Source organism: Toxorhynchites rutilus, chromosome 3 (genome assembly GCF_029784135.1).
Source record: "Toxorhynchites rutilus septentrionalis strain SRP chromosome 3, ASM2978413v1, whole genome shotgun sequence".
Lineage (NCBI taxonomy): Eukaryota > Metazoa > Arthropoda > Insecta > Diptera > Culicidae > Toxorhynchites > Toxorhynchites rutilus.
In genome coordinates this window covers 165,580,008-165,599,104 of record NC_073746.1, presented here as the reverse complement: position 1 = coordinate 165,599,104, position 19,097 = coordinate 165,580,008, and the positions used below count along the sequence as shown (strand labels likewise).

Here is a 19,097-nt window from a genome sequence, read left to right as displayed (position 1 = left end):
ATAGTTCTAATCGCGAACTGAATATCTTCAACAAGTAACTTCCCGCCTCAAAAACATCGGCGCGCTCATTCGAACCCAACATTCAGACAGCGGAGTTCCACGGCCCGATGGATTTGATAGCTTTTCGAAATCAATTAAGGTTCATGTTGGTTTATTGCCGTATAAACGGCCGATTCATTTTATGTGCACTCAATGAGTGCGGCCATAAAATAAATTGGCGACGGTTACCGTGTCACTTTGCATGTTTTTTTCTGACTTGCTGCTATGCCTTTTCTCGGTCGCGAAGTGTAGTGTGGTGTCCCGACGAGAAAGCACTGATGTGTTGGCTGCTGTGTCAGTTGGAGAGTTTGAGAGCAATATTTTCCGCCAGGGATGGGGATTGATGGGGCGGTTACTGGCTGTGATTTACATTTTATTTTCGACAAATTGATTGATACTGACCTGTCCGGCCCTTGCCAGCTTTACAGTGCACGGCAACCACATTCTTGCTGTCCGCTCGCAGGTGCTCATCGACGTCTCTGCAAAACGAAGTGATCAGTTCGATATCCGGTGGGTTGTGGTCCTTGAAGGGATATACAGAGTAGTACTGGAATGAAAAACGGGGAAAATGGAAATATTAGATTTTTTTGCAGTTTACTGGGTTCACAAATTAGATTTCAGTTAGACATCTCACGATTAATTGTTGAACAGAATTAACAGAATATTTTAAATCGCTGAGATTGTGAATAATTAAAAAAATAAGGAAACCAACGAAGATAAAACATACATTAGAAAAAGCATTGAAGAACTCCCTGGTTCTGGGTCTGTTGTTTTTTCAATAGTAGAAAAAATAATTATTGGTATACACTGTAATCCCAAATTATATTACAGTTGATTGTAGACAAAATCAGATAACATAATAGGGCTTTACAGAGTAGAGAAAGAAAAAAAATAAAACATATACCATTTATGTAAATTTCAAGAGTATAAAAGATTTATTATGTTTCGTGCTACATTATGTTATAGTCGACATTCACGCTGTCGTAATAAATTGTGATGAACTTTTCGGCTTGTCGTCTTTTCGCCGCTCATGAAAATCATTTCAAAAGCTTATTCTTTTTATCAACTTCTTCGTTTTCAATATGTTACTTCCATCGGTAATTGTACCGTAATTCGTTAATTCATCGTGATATATTTATGTTCAATATTTTTGTTTTCTCCCTTTTTCGGTCCTGTCACGGTCGCCATGATAAAACTTATTTTGTAACGTTCGCGTTGAGATGATCACTTTCTCGTCATATAACAAACACCTGCATCGGGCTTGTTTTTGTTGTTAATTTCTTGAAGGTCTATAATGGGAAATGTTGGGACAGCAGGCGCGTCATAATTAACATTCAGCTGGATGTTACATAATTTGCTAGTTTGGAGGTCGCCAGCGGAATTTCCATGGTGTTTATTACACGGAAATTCCATGAACGATATTACATCCCAGGTGGAAGCATTTGCTTACCTGTGTTATTATATACGCTGCTAACGAAGCAAGCGGAAACGTGTTCGATACGGATGCATGTTAATATGGTATGCGACAAAAGTGTTTGTGATTATTTGGGATGTAGATGATAATGTGGAATTGATATTGGGGTCGAGGTATTTCAAGCGAGGATCGGAATATAAGGTAGCTTGTATGCTACAGAGCAGAGAATACTCTAATGATTCGTCGTAACAACTGATACAATGGATTGATAAAATAAATGTATTTAACATTACCATTTTCGTTTGTTTTGAAGCGAGATTTCCATCGAGTTTTATCATTGAAGTCTCCTGACTTTGAAAAAGAAAGCTCAGTAACTTTCTATATCTATGTCGACATATATGCAGCTGTCTATATCGACTAAGCATATAATTATAGAATCACATTATAAGGAAATAAATTTAGCATTTATTATTCTTATAATCCTTACAAAAAAGGTACTTAAACACTAGTGTCTAAATCATGACTGAGGTATCGTTCCTGCTTTCTGATGCTGCCCAGTTGTTCCTTTACCTAGGCTACGTTCTACCTGGTTCTGATGGTACGTTGGTAGTGGTGACATAAGCAATGATGGTGGTTTAGTGATGACGTGGCTTGGTGATAGCGCGGCCTGTTGATAGCGTGACAAGATAGTGATGTCGATACTTGTTGGCTGAGCGTAATCATACGGGTCTGGTGCGTAACTATATATTGTAATCGATGTGTCATTGAATTTGATGAATAAATTTAAACAAACCGCCTTGCGGAAATTGAAATTATTATCGGAGGTTCAATGAGCTTACAAAGCTTTTATATGTTGTAGCCTACGATGATGATGATATCTATGCATGTTTTCAGTGCAAGTCGAAAACAATGGGGCCTATTATTTAAATCGAATCGAGCGCTCGATACGATTCTTATCACTATCACACCGAGTGGATGTGAATGTGAATGTGGATGGAGCATATTCTCGCTGCCAGTCGAATAACTGCGCCTTCCTGGCCATTCATTTTTTCTTTTCGACTTCCGATCTGAATGAAGCCTAAACCAAAGAAAAACGATGTTTGGAAAATAATTCGAGATAGATTACGAACGAGTTGTGCCAATATTGGTCAAATAGCGATCAATATGGATTGTTTGATCACGGAATGGGATAGAAAATACTTCAAAGAGACCGCATTACTTCAGTGGTTTACATTTTTCATACTTATGTAATCAACACAGTGCGGTGAGATCTCATCAAGAGACTATTTTAGCCGTAATAACTCTCTGCCGTTTGAGGGAAGTGGTATGACAAACATTTCATTTGAAAGATAAAAGAACTATGAATGTTTTATTGGTTTTAATAGCCCAAAAATTGCTTTGAAAATAAGGTCTTGAAATCACAAAAACCTATATATCACGATTGTTCGATGGGCCGATTATGTCCGCTTTGGCCAATCCCGTTTCTATTTTGGTATCGTGTTGAACGGACGGGTCAAATTTTTCACCTCAGAATGCATCCGCAGAACATGTACGAAAGAAGCTTTATGCTTGCACTTGCTTAGATTTTTTAAAACTCATTTGAAATATTCATTCATTGAGAATTGATTCAGATGCAACTTCAAACAAATGATTACTAAGCCAACGGTAGCCCTACGTCAACCTTGCGGTTGTATCAGAGATATAACCCACCCTAGTTTTTGACGTAGGACTTCATTTTCAGAAAGGGCGCCAAATCAGGAAACGTTGCGTTGCGTTTTTATTCCTCAATATTTGGTTGATCACTATTTCCTGAATGGAGAATGGTTTTAATTGACGAACTATGGAAGCACTCTCATTTTCCCATACATTTGATCTATGCTTTTTGTGCTTTCAATAACTAGCAACTAATGTAGTGGCAAGTAACAATTTTTATTCTCAATTCGATGGGTCAGCAAAAAAGTTATCGGTTTATTATGTTCTCTTCCATGAAACTTACTGAACGAAGATTTATTTACGTAAAAGAAATGGGCCACTTAGTACTTTATGTTCGAAAATTACATCTGATGAATATTACAATATTTAATGTTAGCTTTTTACTTTTACACTTTTCGTTCAATACACACTAACAATAACAACTTCAGACAATATGAACAACTTGGTCCAAACAATGATTCATTCAATTGTTTGGACCAAGTTGTTCATATTGTCTGAAGTTGTTATTGTTAGTGTGTATTGAACGAAAAGTGTAAAAGTAAAAAGCTCAACAAAAAAAAAATGAGTGGGTTATATCTATGATATAACCGCAAGGTTCACGTGGAACTACCTTAGCTTAGCAATCATTCGTTTGTATTGATTAAATTCTTGATTGAATGAAACAGTTTCCAAATTCAATTGAGTTCAATATATTTGCTCTGTGAGTGAAAAAAATGAACAAATGCCGGTTAAAGTCAATTCATTTATTGTGATTGATTGTTCTTCGTTACAAGTAAATTTAATGACGGACCTTTTACGTTTGGTATGATGACTAGAACAAAATATATGTACGGAAGAATTATCAAACGTTTGATGAACCAGCCTAAGGCTGAAAATCTTTCCAATAAAGACAAAAAAAAAATTATCAAACGATTATTTTATTTTACATTTCCCTCTGAAGTTTACATCCCAAAAGTGTACATACTTCTCGAATCTCGAATTTGCTTGAAACTGGGAAGTTCATTCGCTTCTAGTGGCTGCACGATTTTCCCAGGTTCCTAAGTTTAGAAGATCATGTTCGGACAGACATATTCCACTCTGCACAAAGGCAAGCGAGGACAAAAGTACTCGCAGTTTGCATTTATTTGCAGAGCCGATTTCCCCAGAAACCTCGGTTTTGAAGTCTGTGTTAGGGAAACACATTTCAATCGGAACAAAAATACCCCCGATTTGTATGAATTCGCAATGCCGATTTCCCCACGCTTCATGGATTTGAAGTCTGTGTTAGGGAAACACATTCCAGTCGGAACAAAAATACCCCCAACTTGCATGAATTTGAAATACCGATTTCTCCAGGCACCTTGGTTTAGAAATCTCTATTAGGGAACACATTTCGGTGGGAACAAAAGCTCCCCCTACTTTCGTGTGTTCTTTTTCTTCTTTTTGGCTTTAAGAGGGTTTAAACATTTCAGTTCACTCGCCTCTAGGCTCTTTCGTGTGTTTGCAATGCCGATTTCGCTGCTTGGTTTTAAAGTCTGTGTTAGGGAACATTTTTCGATGAGAACAAAAGTCCCCCTACTTTCATGTATTTGCAATGCCAATTTCCCCAAGGCTGCTTGGTTTTGATGGCTGTGTTAGGGAAACCGTAAATCGGGCCAATCAAAACGATGCAGTTAGGGCGTTTAGATAACGCCTAATATTTTACAGTTATTCAATTGTTTATCTAATGAAAAACAACATTTTGTTAGTTGCGATAGATACGTAGAAATATTCCCTATCAAGTGATGCAAACATCTCTCCTATCCAGTACGAAATGTTCGAGCTATAAGCATTCGAAATCTTTCATTTTTTCCTGCATGTTCTGTGTTTAGGTTTTCATTTTACCCTCCATATATTCCGGTTAGACGTAGTCCCACGTCAAAAAAGAACAACCCATACTCAGAGTATGAATTTTGTCTTATTATCAAACATCATTATACGCTTGAACTTGAACTAGATTTAAACAAAAAAATAAATAAAAAACAGAGACATGAAAAATAAAGGGAACAGAAAGGAGAGACTTTCTTCCCTTCTCAGAAGAGAGATCAAATAGAAAAGAGAAAAAAAAGAGAAAAGAGAAAAGAGAGGAAATAAAGAAAAAAGAGAAAATAAATAAGGGAGAGATAATAGAGAAGGGGGAAAAGAGAGAGAGGAGAAAGGAGAAAGAAGACAGAGAGGAGAGAGAGAAGAGAGAAGAGAGAAAGAAGAAAGAAAGGGGGTCTTCGTAGCCACATTGGTTGCACGTTCGCTTAGTAAGCGATCGATCATGAGTTCAAAACTCAGAGCCCCCATTGACCATCTTTGTGTTGTTACAGAATAACTACGTCCACGCAACAATCATCAACGATGGATGAAGTAAGATCGATTCATCCATACAACTGCTCTGCAAGACACATCGGGTTGCTGTTCTATTAATAAATCAACAATGATCAATCAACTGTCTCCGCTGTCCGGTGGTCTAACTGGATAATGGAAGATCAGAAGGAATACACTTACGCCTAAATGGCTACTATGAAAATGAACCATATGAAATGGTATAGAAGGGAATACGCTTACACCGAAAAATGGCAACTGTGTAATGTGCTAATTATAGATATGATAAACATTTGACATATATATGATTAAAATTCGGTTCTGTTACAGCTAAAATTCTAATGAGCCTAAAATAAACAAATGGTATAAAAAAGAGAGAGAAGAAATACTTCAGAGTAAACGGTGTTGTTCCGATCAAAATCTAACTTCATATGTATTCTAGTTTACCTCACAGGCGGAAACATTGGCTTGCCTGTGTTTTTATATGAGTTGCTAATGAGACAAGCTGTGAAATGTTAGATACGGATGTTAATGTTGTATGCGGAAAAAGTGTTTGTGTTTATTTGGGGTGTAGGTAAGAATACAGAATTGAGATTGGGGTCAAATGTTTTAGTGAGAAACGAAATTTATGATAGCTTGTACGCTACAGAAGAAAGGAGAAAAAGAAGAGGGAGAAAAGAGAATGAAGAGAGAAGAGAATGCAGAGAGAAGTGAGAGAAGAGAGAGAAAAGAGAGAGGAGAGGAGAGAGAGAAGAGAGAGAAGTGAGAGCAGAGGAGTGAAGAGAGAAAAGAGAGATGAGAAAGAAGATAGAAGAAAAATAGAGAAGAGAGAGAAGAGAGGAGAGAGAGAGAAGAGAGGATAGAGAGAAGAGTGAAGAAAGAGAAAAAAGAGAAACGAAAGAAAAGAGAGAAAAGAGAGAAAAGAAAGAGAAGAGAGAGTAAAGAGAGAAAGAAGGGTAAGGAGAGAGTAGAGAGAGAAGAGAGTAGAGGGTAGAGAGAAGAGAGAAGAGAAGAGAGAGGAAAGGAAAAGCAAAAAAGATATGATAGCGATAAAACACAGAGAAAAAAAAAAGAGAGAGATGAGAGACGAAAGAGATATGAGAGAGATGAAAGAGAAAACGAACGAGAGAAAATAGAAAAGGAAATAGAAAACAAATGAAAGAAATAGAAGAGAGAAGGTACATAAAAGAAAGCGAAAATAAAAACAAAATATAAATAGGAAAAATCAAAGGGAGAAGACAGAGAAATAAGAAAAAAAAACTAGAGAGAAAAATTGAATATATAAAAAAAGAGAAGATGAAGAAAAAAAAAGAGAACGAAGATATAGACGAAGAGACAAGAGAGATGTGAGAAGATAAGGAAAAAATAGAGAGAAGATAGAAGACGAAAAAGGAAAGAGAGTATAGAATAATTATAAGAGCAAAAGATAAGGTAGAGAAAAGAGAAAAGGCAGGAAAAAAAGAAGAAAGGGAGAAGAGGGGAAAAATAAAAGAGAATTAAGAGAAGTGGAAAAAATAAGAGGTACGAGAGAAGAATGAGCGGAGATAGAAAAGAGAGACCCTAGATGGAGAGAAGAGAAGAAGAGAAAAAGAGACAGACAGAGAGAGAGAAAGAAGGGAGAGACAGACAGAGAGAGAGAAAGAAGGGAGAGACAGACAGAGAGAGAGAGAAAGAAGGGAGAGACAGACAGAGAGAGAGAAAGAAGGGAGAGACAGACAGAGAGAGAGAGAAAGAAGGGAGAGAAAAAAAAGAAAAAAAAAGAAAAGGACCGCTCAGTACTGTTCTTGAAAGTATGAATGACCTACACTACATCTTGAGGTTGGTACAGACATGGTGTTTTTGAAAGGGAATAAATCGTGTATGCACTGTGAAACCAACAAAATACAAAAAATAAACGGTAAAATAATTCATAACGAAAATAAACAGAATAGAGTTTTAACAACATCCGTGGAATGATCCAACAAATCTACCGGACTATCGAAGTCGCTGTAGACTCATTCATCTTGAAACTCTAGCCGATAGACGCAGCAACCTTCAGAGACTGTTTATATTTGACCTCATCATTGGAAACATAGACTGCTCTTCTCCTTTGCAAAACATCAACTTGTACGCACCTTTCCGTCAACTTCGTGAGCGTGATTTATTTGTAGTTAACCGTCATAGGACAATGTATGGGTACAACAATCCTTTTGATAACTGTGTTAGATCGTTCAATTATGTAAGTGCTGTTTTTGATTTTAATTTGTCTAAACACGTGTTTAAAAGTAGATTAAGGAACTTAGACTAAGATTCAGTCTGTGGAGTTTTCAAAACTCGAGACCAAGTAACTAAATAAAAATAAATAAAATAAATGAAAAATTATAATGTTTTCTTCATCTGTGTGAACTAAGCACTGTAATCATCGTACGCTCGCTTTCAAATCATCTGACGCTCTTTTTCTATATATTTTTCTATTTTTCATATTAGGAATCGATTAAATGAAAAAAAACGTCGTTCTGACCTCTTGAAGCAGACAATTAATCTTGATTATTATTCATACTGAATCTTGAAAACAAGTTTGGGTCCGACAGCTCATTGGAAGCTTTTTTTTAGTTTATATAATCATACAAACGTTAAATAAGAGGAAGAGTGATTTTGGCTCGTAGACATCTCTACATCATATGCGGCTCAGGTGTACCAGTCAGTAGATTTTTCGTCTCCGGAACTGGGAAATGAAAGTGATTTTTTACTTGTTTCTCTCACTTCACAGTCATTCTCGATTGATTTTAGTCTCTCGACAAATCAATTTTGTAATTTGATAGCTATGATTTCGAACACTATCAGTAGCTGTCCATTTCCTGTGGGCTTCTGTGGAAATCAATAGTATTGAGTTCTATAGGATAATTTACCCATTCGCAAACACCGCCGCTGCCATCGGCAACAGAAATCGGTCACTGCACTGTGTTCAATATTTAAAGCGAATGAATTATGGAACAATGTTCGTTCATTGTTCTGTTAGCCCATTGAAGCTCAATGCTTCCAACCAACTGGTAAATACCACCCTTTCAATATGTGCCGGTCAGAACTCTTATCTCTTTCATTTTCTTTTCGAAACGCCTTACCCTTTAGTCAAAATGTCAAAAACAGCTGACGCAAATATCGATGCTTCGTTCTTTTTTTCACACATACACATAGTTTCAGCGCGGTAGCAACAACTGCTAGACACTAAAGGTAAATATATGTCAGCGAAGGTAAGCACATGCGCATCAGTGAAAGCACTTTCTGTGTTTCCAAGCGAAGGGTTTTTTTATGCTCACTACCCTCAACCCTTTCCTATAACCAGCTGTAGGGTTATACCAGACGACTGTGAAGCAGCTGGCAAGAACGGGACACAAAGCAAAGTGTTACGATTCGGGAATTTCCAACACACACAGGTAGATCTCTACTGGTGGTGGTAGTTATGGACGGTAGGATGTATGAGTTATGGTCATTTGTGTTGAAATGTAAAGAATTATGACCGAATTATGACGATGATGAAAAAATGTCACTCGAGTTCGTTGGCATCTGAGGATCCTGTCTAGTCGTGATTAATGAAATTTGTTTTGGAGAAATTTTACAGCGATTGGCACGCATCGAGTTTCTAGGATGAATTGCGTGATTGTACGAGAATTGAAATGTAAAAAAACACATCATAACACGAGATATCTTGTTAGAAGGATATATCTCGAGGTTCTTGATAACTCTTTTTTGCAGATATAATCTTTTTCCACATGCTTTTCCACGTATTTCACATTTGTTATAATAAAAACCTTATGCGTCTCCATCAAGAGTGCAACTCTCACAATTATTGTGGAGTTGCTCGGTAGTTGTTCCATTTCAAAAGTTCATTTAACCCTTTGGGACACGGTGGTATTAACAAAGTTTCACCTTTTTGATGCGTAATAACGCATGATGGGACATTTTTTGACCCACCTAGAAATATTGGAATGGCTGCGTGCTCATAATTTTTTTTCGGAACCTTCTTATTTGAAGTAGTTAGCAACATCATTAGCAAATGACAGAAATATATTCGGCTGCGTTGGTTTCTGTAAAACATGGGTGTTTTTATTTTATAAAATTCTGTGCCTCAAAGGGTTAACACGTTGATTGCCAGACACATTTGCCATGGTTTTGTCCTAGGTGAGAACGTCATTTTTTCGTTTTTCGTAATTTAGGATGTAAATCTAAACATTATGAAAATAAAGAGAATAGGTACATCAAAATTAAGAATGAAGTAATCTGAATTGAAAAAAGTCGTCAGACATCAGATGAGTAAAAACAATGGTGAATAAAAATCTGAAAGTCTTGGGTCAACATTTAGAAATTGGAAACAATCCAAACTCAACAAAATTCTTGGGCAGGACTTAGGAAAATCATGATAAAGAAAAATGATAAATTGTGGCTAAAGACATGCAAAAACAAAAACATTTGACATCAAGAATTAAAAGATTAAATACAGTCAACTTGATATCCAAGGAACCATCGACTTAGGGAGGTATCGAGTTATGGAGAGAAGAATGCTGGTAAAATAAATCAAAGGTGCCATGAAATTCATCGAGTTCGGGAAAATATCGAATTACAGAACATCGAGTAAGAGAGAGTTGACTGTATATACCAATACTTACTGAAAATAGAAAAAAAATCTGAATTATCCCAAAAATTTATTGGAACAAAAAAGTCTATTCGTATTCCGGATAACAGCTGAATAGAAAATAAAAATCAAGATGTAGATGAATATTGTTGACAAAACAAACAAAATCTAATCTAGGAAAAAAAAAGTTGATGATCGGAATATTCTAAATAGGTATTAAAAAAAATGAACGGTTCTTTATATAATCAAAACACATAACAACAAAACACTACCCATGTTTGTATAGGTGATGAAGCGACACAATGTGAAAAACGATTTTTTGTTTGCAACGCATTCTACATAATGTAATACGTATGCTCAACATTGAACACTAACATTTTTTGATCGAAAACATTTGAGCAATTTCTTTTCGAATAATAATTCGAATAAATTTATATATAAAGACTAGCTGACCCGGCAAACTTTGTTCCGCTCAAAATGGATTTTTTGTTATCAATACATTCCAAAATTCACGTTTTCTAACTAAGCGAACGTTCATGGGTCCAACTGATCTTCTAATTGACCCTTTACAATTTCTTTTTCCTATAATTTTTCTAATACTTCTACCAAAACTCGTCATTGTAATATCAAATTATTATCAGACACAATTCTCGTTCAAGATTTTCCAATCACTTGCAAAGAACATGTTTCTCCCTTACATGGAATATATGTTTGATATAGAAAATATAATCAAATAATGACATTCCAAATCGGACGATTCCTTCCTCGAGTTTTGCTTTATCAGTTCTCGGGATATGCAAAAAATCGTATTTTATTTGTATGGCAGACCCCCAATCTTAGAGAGGGGGATAAGGGAAAACATTTCTTGTCTCCTAAATTCTCCATATGCCAAATTTGGCCTCGTTTGCATGTTTAGTTCTCAAGTTATGCAGAAATTTGTGTTTCTTTTATGTGGCAGCCCCCTCTTGAAGAAGAGGGAGGGGTCTCAAACTATCATAAGAACCTTCCGCAAAAATCACTACATACTAATTTTCACGTCGATCAGTTCAATAATTTCCGAGTCCATAAGAATCAGAAAGACAGACAGAAATCCATTTATATACATACATTAGGGTGACAATGGATGTATGGAAAAAATTTCATCATCGAATTTCAAAAACCGATCACGTACATTTTGTTTATTGGCCCAAAAAAATGATCTGTGCAAAGTTTCAGCTCAATCGGACATGATTTAGGGGTGCCTCAAAGCGCTCAAAGTTTTAATTTTTTGTTCACTCAGGCTAGGTTCCAAAAATTCGATTTTCAGCCAAAAATTTTTTTTTCGTAATAACACCAGATGTCGACGTTTTATGCATTTTTAAGTTATTTGGCATCGAAGAAAAAATTTCGCTTTTCTAAATTTTCTTTACTCCCCCCTTGGAAGATTTTTGAGGAATAAAAAAATCAAAACTTTGAGTGCTTTGAAGCACCCCTAAATCATGTGCGATTGAGCTGAAACTTTGCACAGATCATTTTTTGGACCAATAAACAAAATGTACATGTTCGGTTTTTGAAATTTGACATGACCATTTTCGCTGCCACCCTAATATACATAGATATATATATATATATATATATATATATATATATATATATATATATATATATATATATATATATATATATATATATATATATATATAGATATATATATATTATCCATATATATATATATATATATATATATATATATATATATATAGATATATATATATTATCCATATATATATATATATATATATATATATATATATATATATATATATATATATATATATATATATATATATATATATATATATATATATATATTGAGATTTCTATGCCAAATAACACGCCTTGAATGCATTCTGAGTGGCAAGCTCTAGAATACGCGTGATCACAGTGCAAGTCGGAGGAAATTTTTTTGACGAAAAATTCCCCCGACCAGAACGGGAATCGAACCCGAACACCCGGCATGTTAGTTATGACGCTAACCACTCGGCCACGGGAGCACATATATATATATATATATATATATATATATATATATATATATATATATATATATATATATATATATATATATATATATATATATATATATGAAAAAAAATTAAAATGAAAATATTGGAACACTCATTGAATAATTAAAACAGTGTTGCCACTCGTACAGATTTATCTGGAAAGGTAGAGATTTATTCGTTATTTTTGGTACAAATTCTGTACGGTACAGATTACAGATTTTCGTCAAAAAGTACAGATTGGTACAGATTTTTTTCGCGTGTGAAATTTCTTTCGAAAATTTTATCGAATGATAGTACGCAATCTAAATTTAGAAGGACAATGTATAAGCATCATCAAACAGACGAGTGATTCGAGGCTAGCAAATGTTAATGTACATTGAATTTGACATTGATTGCGTCACCTCGGCGGCTTGGGGCCGTCTCCTCGTTTGATGAAGACGTATTTTCCAGTAAAAAAATTAGTATTTTTTCATATATAATGTTTTTCTCTACAACGAATAATTGCAATGGTACAGATTTCTGGTACAGATTTTTTTCCTTCTGGTATAGATTAAAATGTGGCAACACTGAATGAAAAGTGTTGGATCTGAGTGTGGATGAAAATATCCAGAATAAAATTCAACTTAAGGTCAGTTCTCAATAGGTAAATTATGATGATAATAGAATATTTCTAGAAGAGGATCGAATGATGTAGAAAAAGTAACAGTATAGAATAAAAATATGTTATACATTCGACAAAAACAATCAGAGAAACAGAGTGCTGTAGCTTCGTGTTTGAGTTTTAAAATGATGCGCATCCCATCTTCATGTGTTGATTTTTCTCTAAGTTACAGCAATCAAAAATTGAAACTTTGAACTCTGTTGCTCTAATTTTTTGTTAAGTGTAGATGGAATTTTGAATGAAAATCAAAAACGTTTGAGAGTTCTGGAGAGATATCGAAAAAGTAAAAAAAAAGGAAATTGGGATGCGAAAAATACGAGAGGCATGGTAAAATAAAACTAAAATCGGATTGTTGGGAACAGAGGATGAAGAAAAAAACAATTAAGAGTGTAAAGCAAATTTCTATCGATGAATATAGAAAATAAAAAACAAAATGTAATATTCAGAAGAGAGTTGAAAAGAACTATAATTGATGAATATACATCAGGATTCTTGGCAAAATAAATCGGAAAATTCTAGAAAACGATTATAAAGTATAAAAAAAACCTGAAAAAAACTGAATGTTCCGGAGAAATCCGTAGATATAAAAAAACTAAATGAATATGATAAATTCTGGACAGAAATTTATATTTTTATATTTTTTTTATAGAAATTTGATAAAAAAGATAAAAATGGGGAAACAAAACGCGAAAAGTATTATATAAAAACTTGAATATAATGAAAACAATAAAAAAGACATGAAATGGGTAAATGACGAATTTCATGGCAACTCGTCTTAGGAGTTATTTTAAAAATGAAAATTCATTTTTCTCAAAAACGTATTTTTTAAAAATTCTAAAAAATATATATATGAATAGCCCTTACAATTTCCAACAAGTCGTCCATACATCGGAAGATGGGCACTTTTACAGGGAAAAAGTTTTTCAAACAACAACTTTTTCATGTTTTTTTTGAAAAAAATACAACTTATCCTAATTTTGTTTAAAGTCAAAATAGCGATATAGTGTATTCGACCTTGTTAGAGATCTTGTTAAAATATAAACTTTTGTCGAAGACATTAACTTTCTATCTCTTATAGTTTTTGGAATATAAGACATTTTTGTATGAAGACTTCCGAAAAAAAATAATGTTTTACTCGTAACATTTATGTGTGTAAATTCTCACGTTTGACATGTTCTTGACATGAGCATTCAAAATGCGATAATTCATACATAAAAATGTAAGGAATTGAACCTTAATAGCATTTTTTTCAAAGAAAAACATGAAAAAGTTGTTGTTTGAAAAACTTTTCCCATGTAAATGTGCCCATCGTCCGATGTATGGAAAACATGTTGGAAATTTTAAGGGCTATTTATATCTATTTTTTCTTAGAATTTAAAAGCATATGTTTTCGAGAAAAATTAATTTTAATTTTCAAAATATTTTTTTTCCAATGAAATTTTTTTCCAAAAAATTCTTTGATGATTTTTAATAAAAACTAAAATAATTTCCTAGGTTCCATCCTTTGACTAAAATTTTGTAGGTCTGATATATTTTTTTTGTTTTGTTTTTTTTTTAATTTTGAGTTTTTTCAACATTTTTTCGAAAAATCTTAATTTAAAAACAGTTGGTCAGAGAATGAAATGTAGGAAATTACTTAGGTTTTCATTAAAAAATATGAAAGATTTTTTTGGAATTTTTTTTTATTGAAAAACAAATATTTTGAAAATTCAAATTCATTTTTCTCGAAAACATATGCTTTTAATTTAAAAAAATTATTCGCAAAAGTGAGTTCCATAGTAATTCTACAGAGCTTCCCGAAATTTGTCTGTGAAAGGTGGGCACTTGCTCTTTTGTTTTGGTCTTGGTTTTCACATTATCTGATGTACACGACCTTACGGATGGATAGTTCAATGATTTCGTAGTTTTAATGCTGAAATATGTGCTGTTTGCACCATATTTGCAGTCGATTATAGCGTTATTTGCGATTTTCGTTATTCGCGGTGACCTTGCCAGACAATTTCGCGGATAATCGAGGTTCTACTGTACTTATAAAATGATGCAAGTCATGACGTTGAGACGGCGAATTTCCTCCTGGAACTTTAGTGCCAATTAAGAAAAAGGAGAAGAAGAGTAACTACAGAAATGTAAATCATTAACATGAACGTGGTTTTCTATTCTAAAAATTCTAAAATTCCTAGATGCGAGTCCAAACACTACCCCATATCTCAATATTTTATCCTATAACTATGAAAAATGATCGAAAATTGTGGATGAACTAGATGAATTCAAATTTCAGGCGGAATTCTAGGTAATCCATAAAATCCATAAAATACTATTATATAGAAATTTTTTAATGAAATTTTCAGAGCTTCAGGAATCGTTATAGATACAGTGTAAGGGTCAATATTTCTGAATAATAAAGCAACGCTAAAGACTCGAAAGTTTTAATTCTTTTGTATAGTAAATTCCTTATCAATTTTTATTTTTTTAAGTATTAAAAGAGCTCCCAGTCTAAGTGTATGAGCTGTGTAAATATTGAAATCTAACGTCTTGTGCAATCTGCGGTTACCATCCGCGCTTACTGGAAAGACATTGACAAATGATCTCCAAGAGAGAGAAAAACGAGAATAATTTCGGTTATAACTGCTCCCTCCTCCCGCGACAACTGTCATTCGACGCTGAAAAATGATCATACCAGAATCGCATTAATTCACGAATGATTGATGGTCAATGGAATTTACAGAAGAAACGAAAAAAAAACGAAGAAGAATGAAAATATTGTCATCAGCGTCGTGCACACTGACTGAGGGACAGTAGAATCTGTGCATTTCTTTTTCTCTCTCCCAGTCATTTTCTATCGCGATTGTATTCGATCACGGGTGGGTCGCAGCGCATGCAACCGTCAGCTGTTCAGGGGGTGAGTGGGTTGATATACGCTTGGGAACAGAAGGCGAAAGGTAAAGTAATTTTATTGTTAAATAATCGTAATTGGTTAATTGATCGGTCGGTGCGATCTTCATCATAAGTAATAATTGCTCGCCTTGTTTCTACCAGGAGTGGCAGCAGCAGACGGAACGGTGGATGAATCTCCGCGAGTTTGCAGCGCTTTGATGGTGCATTGCTCACTACCATTCGCATATGTGAGCTGGACACATGAGAAACTGCACTGCGATGCATATTTGGTATTCGAACCAAATTGGTGCGTTGGTGATAATTGCCGGCGTAGGCAGAGCGAAAGGCTAGCGCCTGCACTGACTTACCGACTAACTTGTACGCATCGTCGTGTAAAGCGATTGCTAATGTATCTTTTTAATTTTCCGCCTGAATAAACTCAGCTGGTAGCTTCGAACAATGCGGTAATAAATTTTGAGGTTTAGAAAGTGAAAACCTTAACCTGCAGACGTAATCGTCTGTTTGACATAGTTAGCAACGATATCCCGAGTCTTGAAGTCTGTGCCAAAAAGGAAACACGATGTGTTTTTCAAGGCGACAAGGAAACACGTGCCTGATATAGATTGGTGTGTGTTTTAAAACCATCACCAATAAGTTTCTTTTAGTCTCAATTTCCACCCATTAGCTGTCATTAGTAAACCACTCATGCACATCGCACCAGTAATTGATACAATGAAACATCTAGCTCCTCACCCCAACATCTTACCCCGCACGATAGTTCTAATGCACAATGAGCTAGACCTAGAGGAACGGAATTATGCAAATTGTATCAATACTTAACATGCAAATTTGCCTCTGCGTGATTGCAAATGATTTCAGCTCACAATTGCCCCTGCTGCATACACGTTGTGACGCGCCATGTCATCATCATCTGTAGCTGAAGCGTGCAATAGAACATTGGTGGATGACAAGGTATAGTGATGCGCAGTTCGGATTCATTGGGTGTGAACATCGAATATTGTTGTCAAAGTTGCGCTCAAGTATGGGAGTTTGATTCTAACATCGGAAGCATCGAAAACACAAGAAACAGTTCAGCTTCTGATTAATCAAAATTCGAAATTTATTCCTTCACCAGTCAAAATAAAGGTTTGGCAAGAGGGGATCATTCTGAAGAAAAAAGAGATGTCCGAACGTCTGTCTTTCAAAAAATGGGTGGGTCTATGATATAACCGCAAGGTTGGCGTGGGACTACTGTTGGCTTAGTAATCATTTGTTTGAATTGATCAAATTATTGATTAAATGAAACAATGTTAGAATTCAATTTAATCCAAGTTCGAACTTGCAAGTATTTGCAATACCAATTTCACCAGGCAGTTTGGTTTTGATGGCTGTGATGGAGAAACCGTAAATCGAACCAATCGAATGAAAATCAAACACGTTTTCAATAAAAATTCACTGCAAGCGATGGAGATCAACTTAACGTTCGTGATAATCACATAAAACTGTTGACAGTAATGAAAATGCCTGAATGCAGGCTTTCCGAAATTCGTTCATGCTATTTTCCTTCAATATACCAGACAAAGGTCACGTGTCTCGACTCATGTGTTATACTCATTATGACAGATATGGTGTTGAGTTTCAACAGAAGAGAATTCATACGACACTGGGGAAACGCTAATTCTTTCATTCGTGAATAAATTTTGATAATTTATGGCACTGCTGACAACTGACGAGGCACGTTAGTCACTTCCTACTGACAAAATTCTCGGTCAAATGATGACTGACAGAGTACGATGAAACAGTTTGCCTGTTACTGAGTTTTGTCGATACGCTTTGACCGATCAAGTAGGCAGTAAAATTGTCCATAATGAATTGATGATCTGCAATGCAATCTGCGACGCATTTTATTTTCATTGAGCAAAGCTTCGGTTTTCCTTCCGGTTGTTGTTTCTTGTATTCACTGAAGTAAATACTATGTCGAACACGCGACAACGTGTGAGCGATTGCAAACCATTTAGGCAAAGGAATATATTAGGCTGTCAAAAAAGTCCTGCGGTATTTTTTTTTTAATTTTCATTTGTTCATAAAATTAGTTACAATCATCTGTTTTAAGTCAAATATGCGCCGTTTTGTTCGATGACTTGTTCCCAACGAGATGCCAACTTTATAATACCCCTGTTATAGAAGCTCGCTTCCTTATTGGCAAAAAACTCGTATAGCCAATTTTCACAGGCCTCTTTTGTGGCTATCTTCTGACTACCTAGCTCGTTCGCCATGGACAAAAACAGGTGGTAGTCACTTGGTGCAAGATCCGGACTATACGGCGGATGCAAAAGAACCTCCCATCCGAGCTCCCGGAGCTTCTGGCGCATCACCAAAGAAGTGTGTGGCCTGGCGTTGTCCTGATGGAAGACAATGCGGCCTCTGTTTATCAAAGATGGCCTCTTCTTCATGAGTGCTACCTTCAAGCGGTCCAGTTGTTGGCAGTACAGGTCCGAATTGAGCGTTTGGCCATAGGGAAGCAGCGCATAATAGATTATTCCATGACAATCCCACCAAACACACAGCAGAACCTACCTGGCCGTTAATGAGGGCTTGGCCACCGTCTGAGCCGCTTTAGCGGGCTTCGACCACGACCGTTTGCGCTTCACGTTGTCGTAAGTGACCCACTCTTCATCGCCAGTCACCATCCGCTTCAGAAACGGGTCGATTTTGTTGCGATTCAGCAGCGATTCACATGCGTCGATACGGTCAAAGATGTTTTTTTGCGTCAACGTGTGTGGCACCCATACATCGAGCTTCTTTGTGAATCCAAGCTTCTTCAAATGGTTAATAACGGTTTGATGACTTATCCCCAGCTCTTGGCCGATGCTACGGCTGCTACTATGCCGGTCTTTCTCGGCTAATTCAGCGATTTTGTCGCAATTTTCGACGTCAGGCCTTCCGGAGCGTGGCGCATCTTCGACGACCTCTACACCAGAACGAAAACATTGAAACCATCGTTGTGTGGTGGAAATGGAAACTGTATCGGGTCCATAAACTGCACAAATTTTATTGGCAGCTTGAGATGCATTTTTGCCTTTGTCATAGTAGTACTGTAAAATATGTCGGATTTTCTCTTTATTTTGCTCCATATTTGCGACACTATAACTCACGAACGACTTAACCAAACAAAACACTGTCAAGGACTATATTATAGCAAAAATACCTTTCCAACAAGCTATAGTATGACTCGATACAATGAATACAACTAGAACTACGCGCTTACAACGATACCTCGCGGAAATACCGCAGGACTTTTTTGACAGCCTAATATTTTATATTTTATATTTTATATTTTATATTTTATATTTTATATTTTATATTTTATATTTTATATTTTATATTTTATATTTTATATTTTATATTTTA

At 35.4% G+C, this 19,097-nt stretch overlaps 1 protein-coding gene across 8 annotated transcripts in view; it reads right to left on the bottom strand.

Moving 5' to 3' along the window:
• The window catches only part of LOC129779428 (putative uncharacterized protein DDB_G0279653), a 202,902-nt gene that overhangs the window by 57,174 nt on the left and 126,631 nt on the right, over positions 1-19,097 (bottom strand). For all 8 annotated transcript variants that reach the window (XM_055786898.1, XM_055786901.1, XM_055786902.1 and 5 more), the window contains one exon: positions 442-586. In XM_055786898.1, the coding sequence (XP_055642873.1) occupies positions 442-586 (145 nt within the window). The remainder of the gene's footprint in view (positions 1-441; positions 587-19,097) is intronic.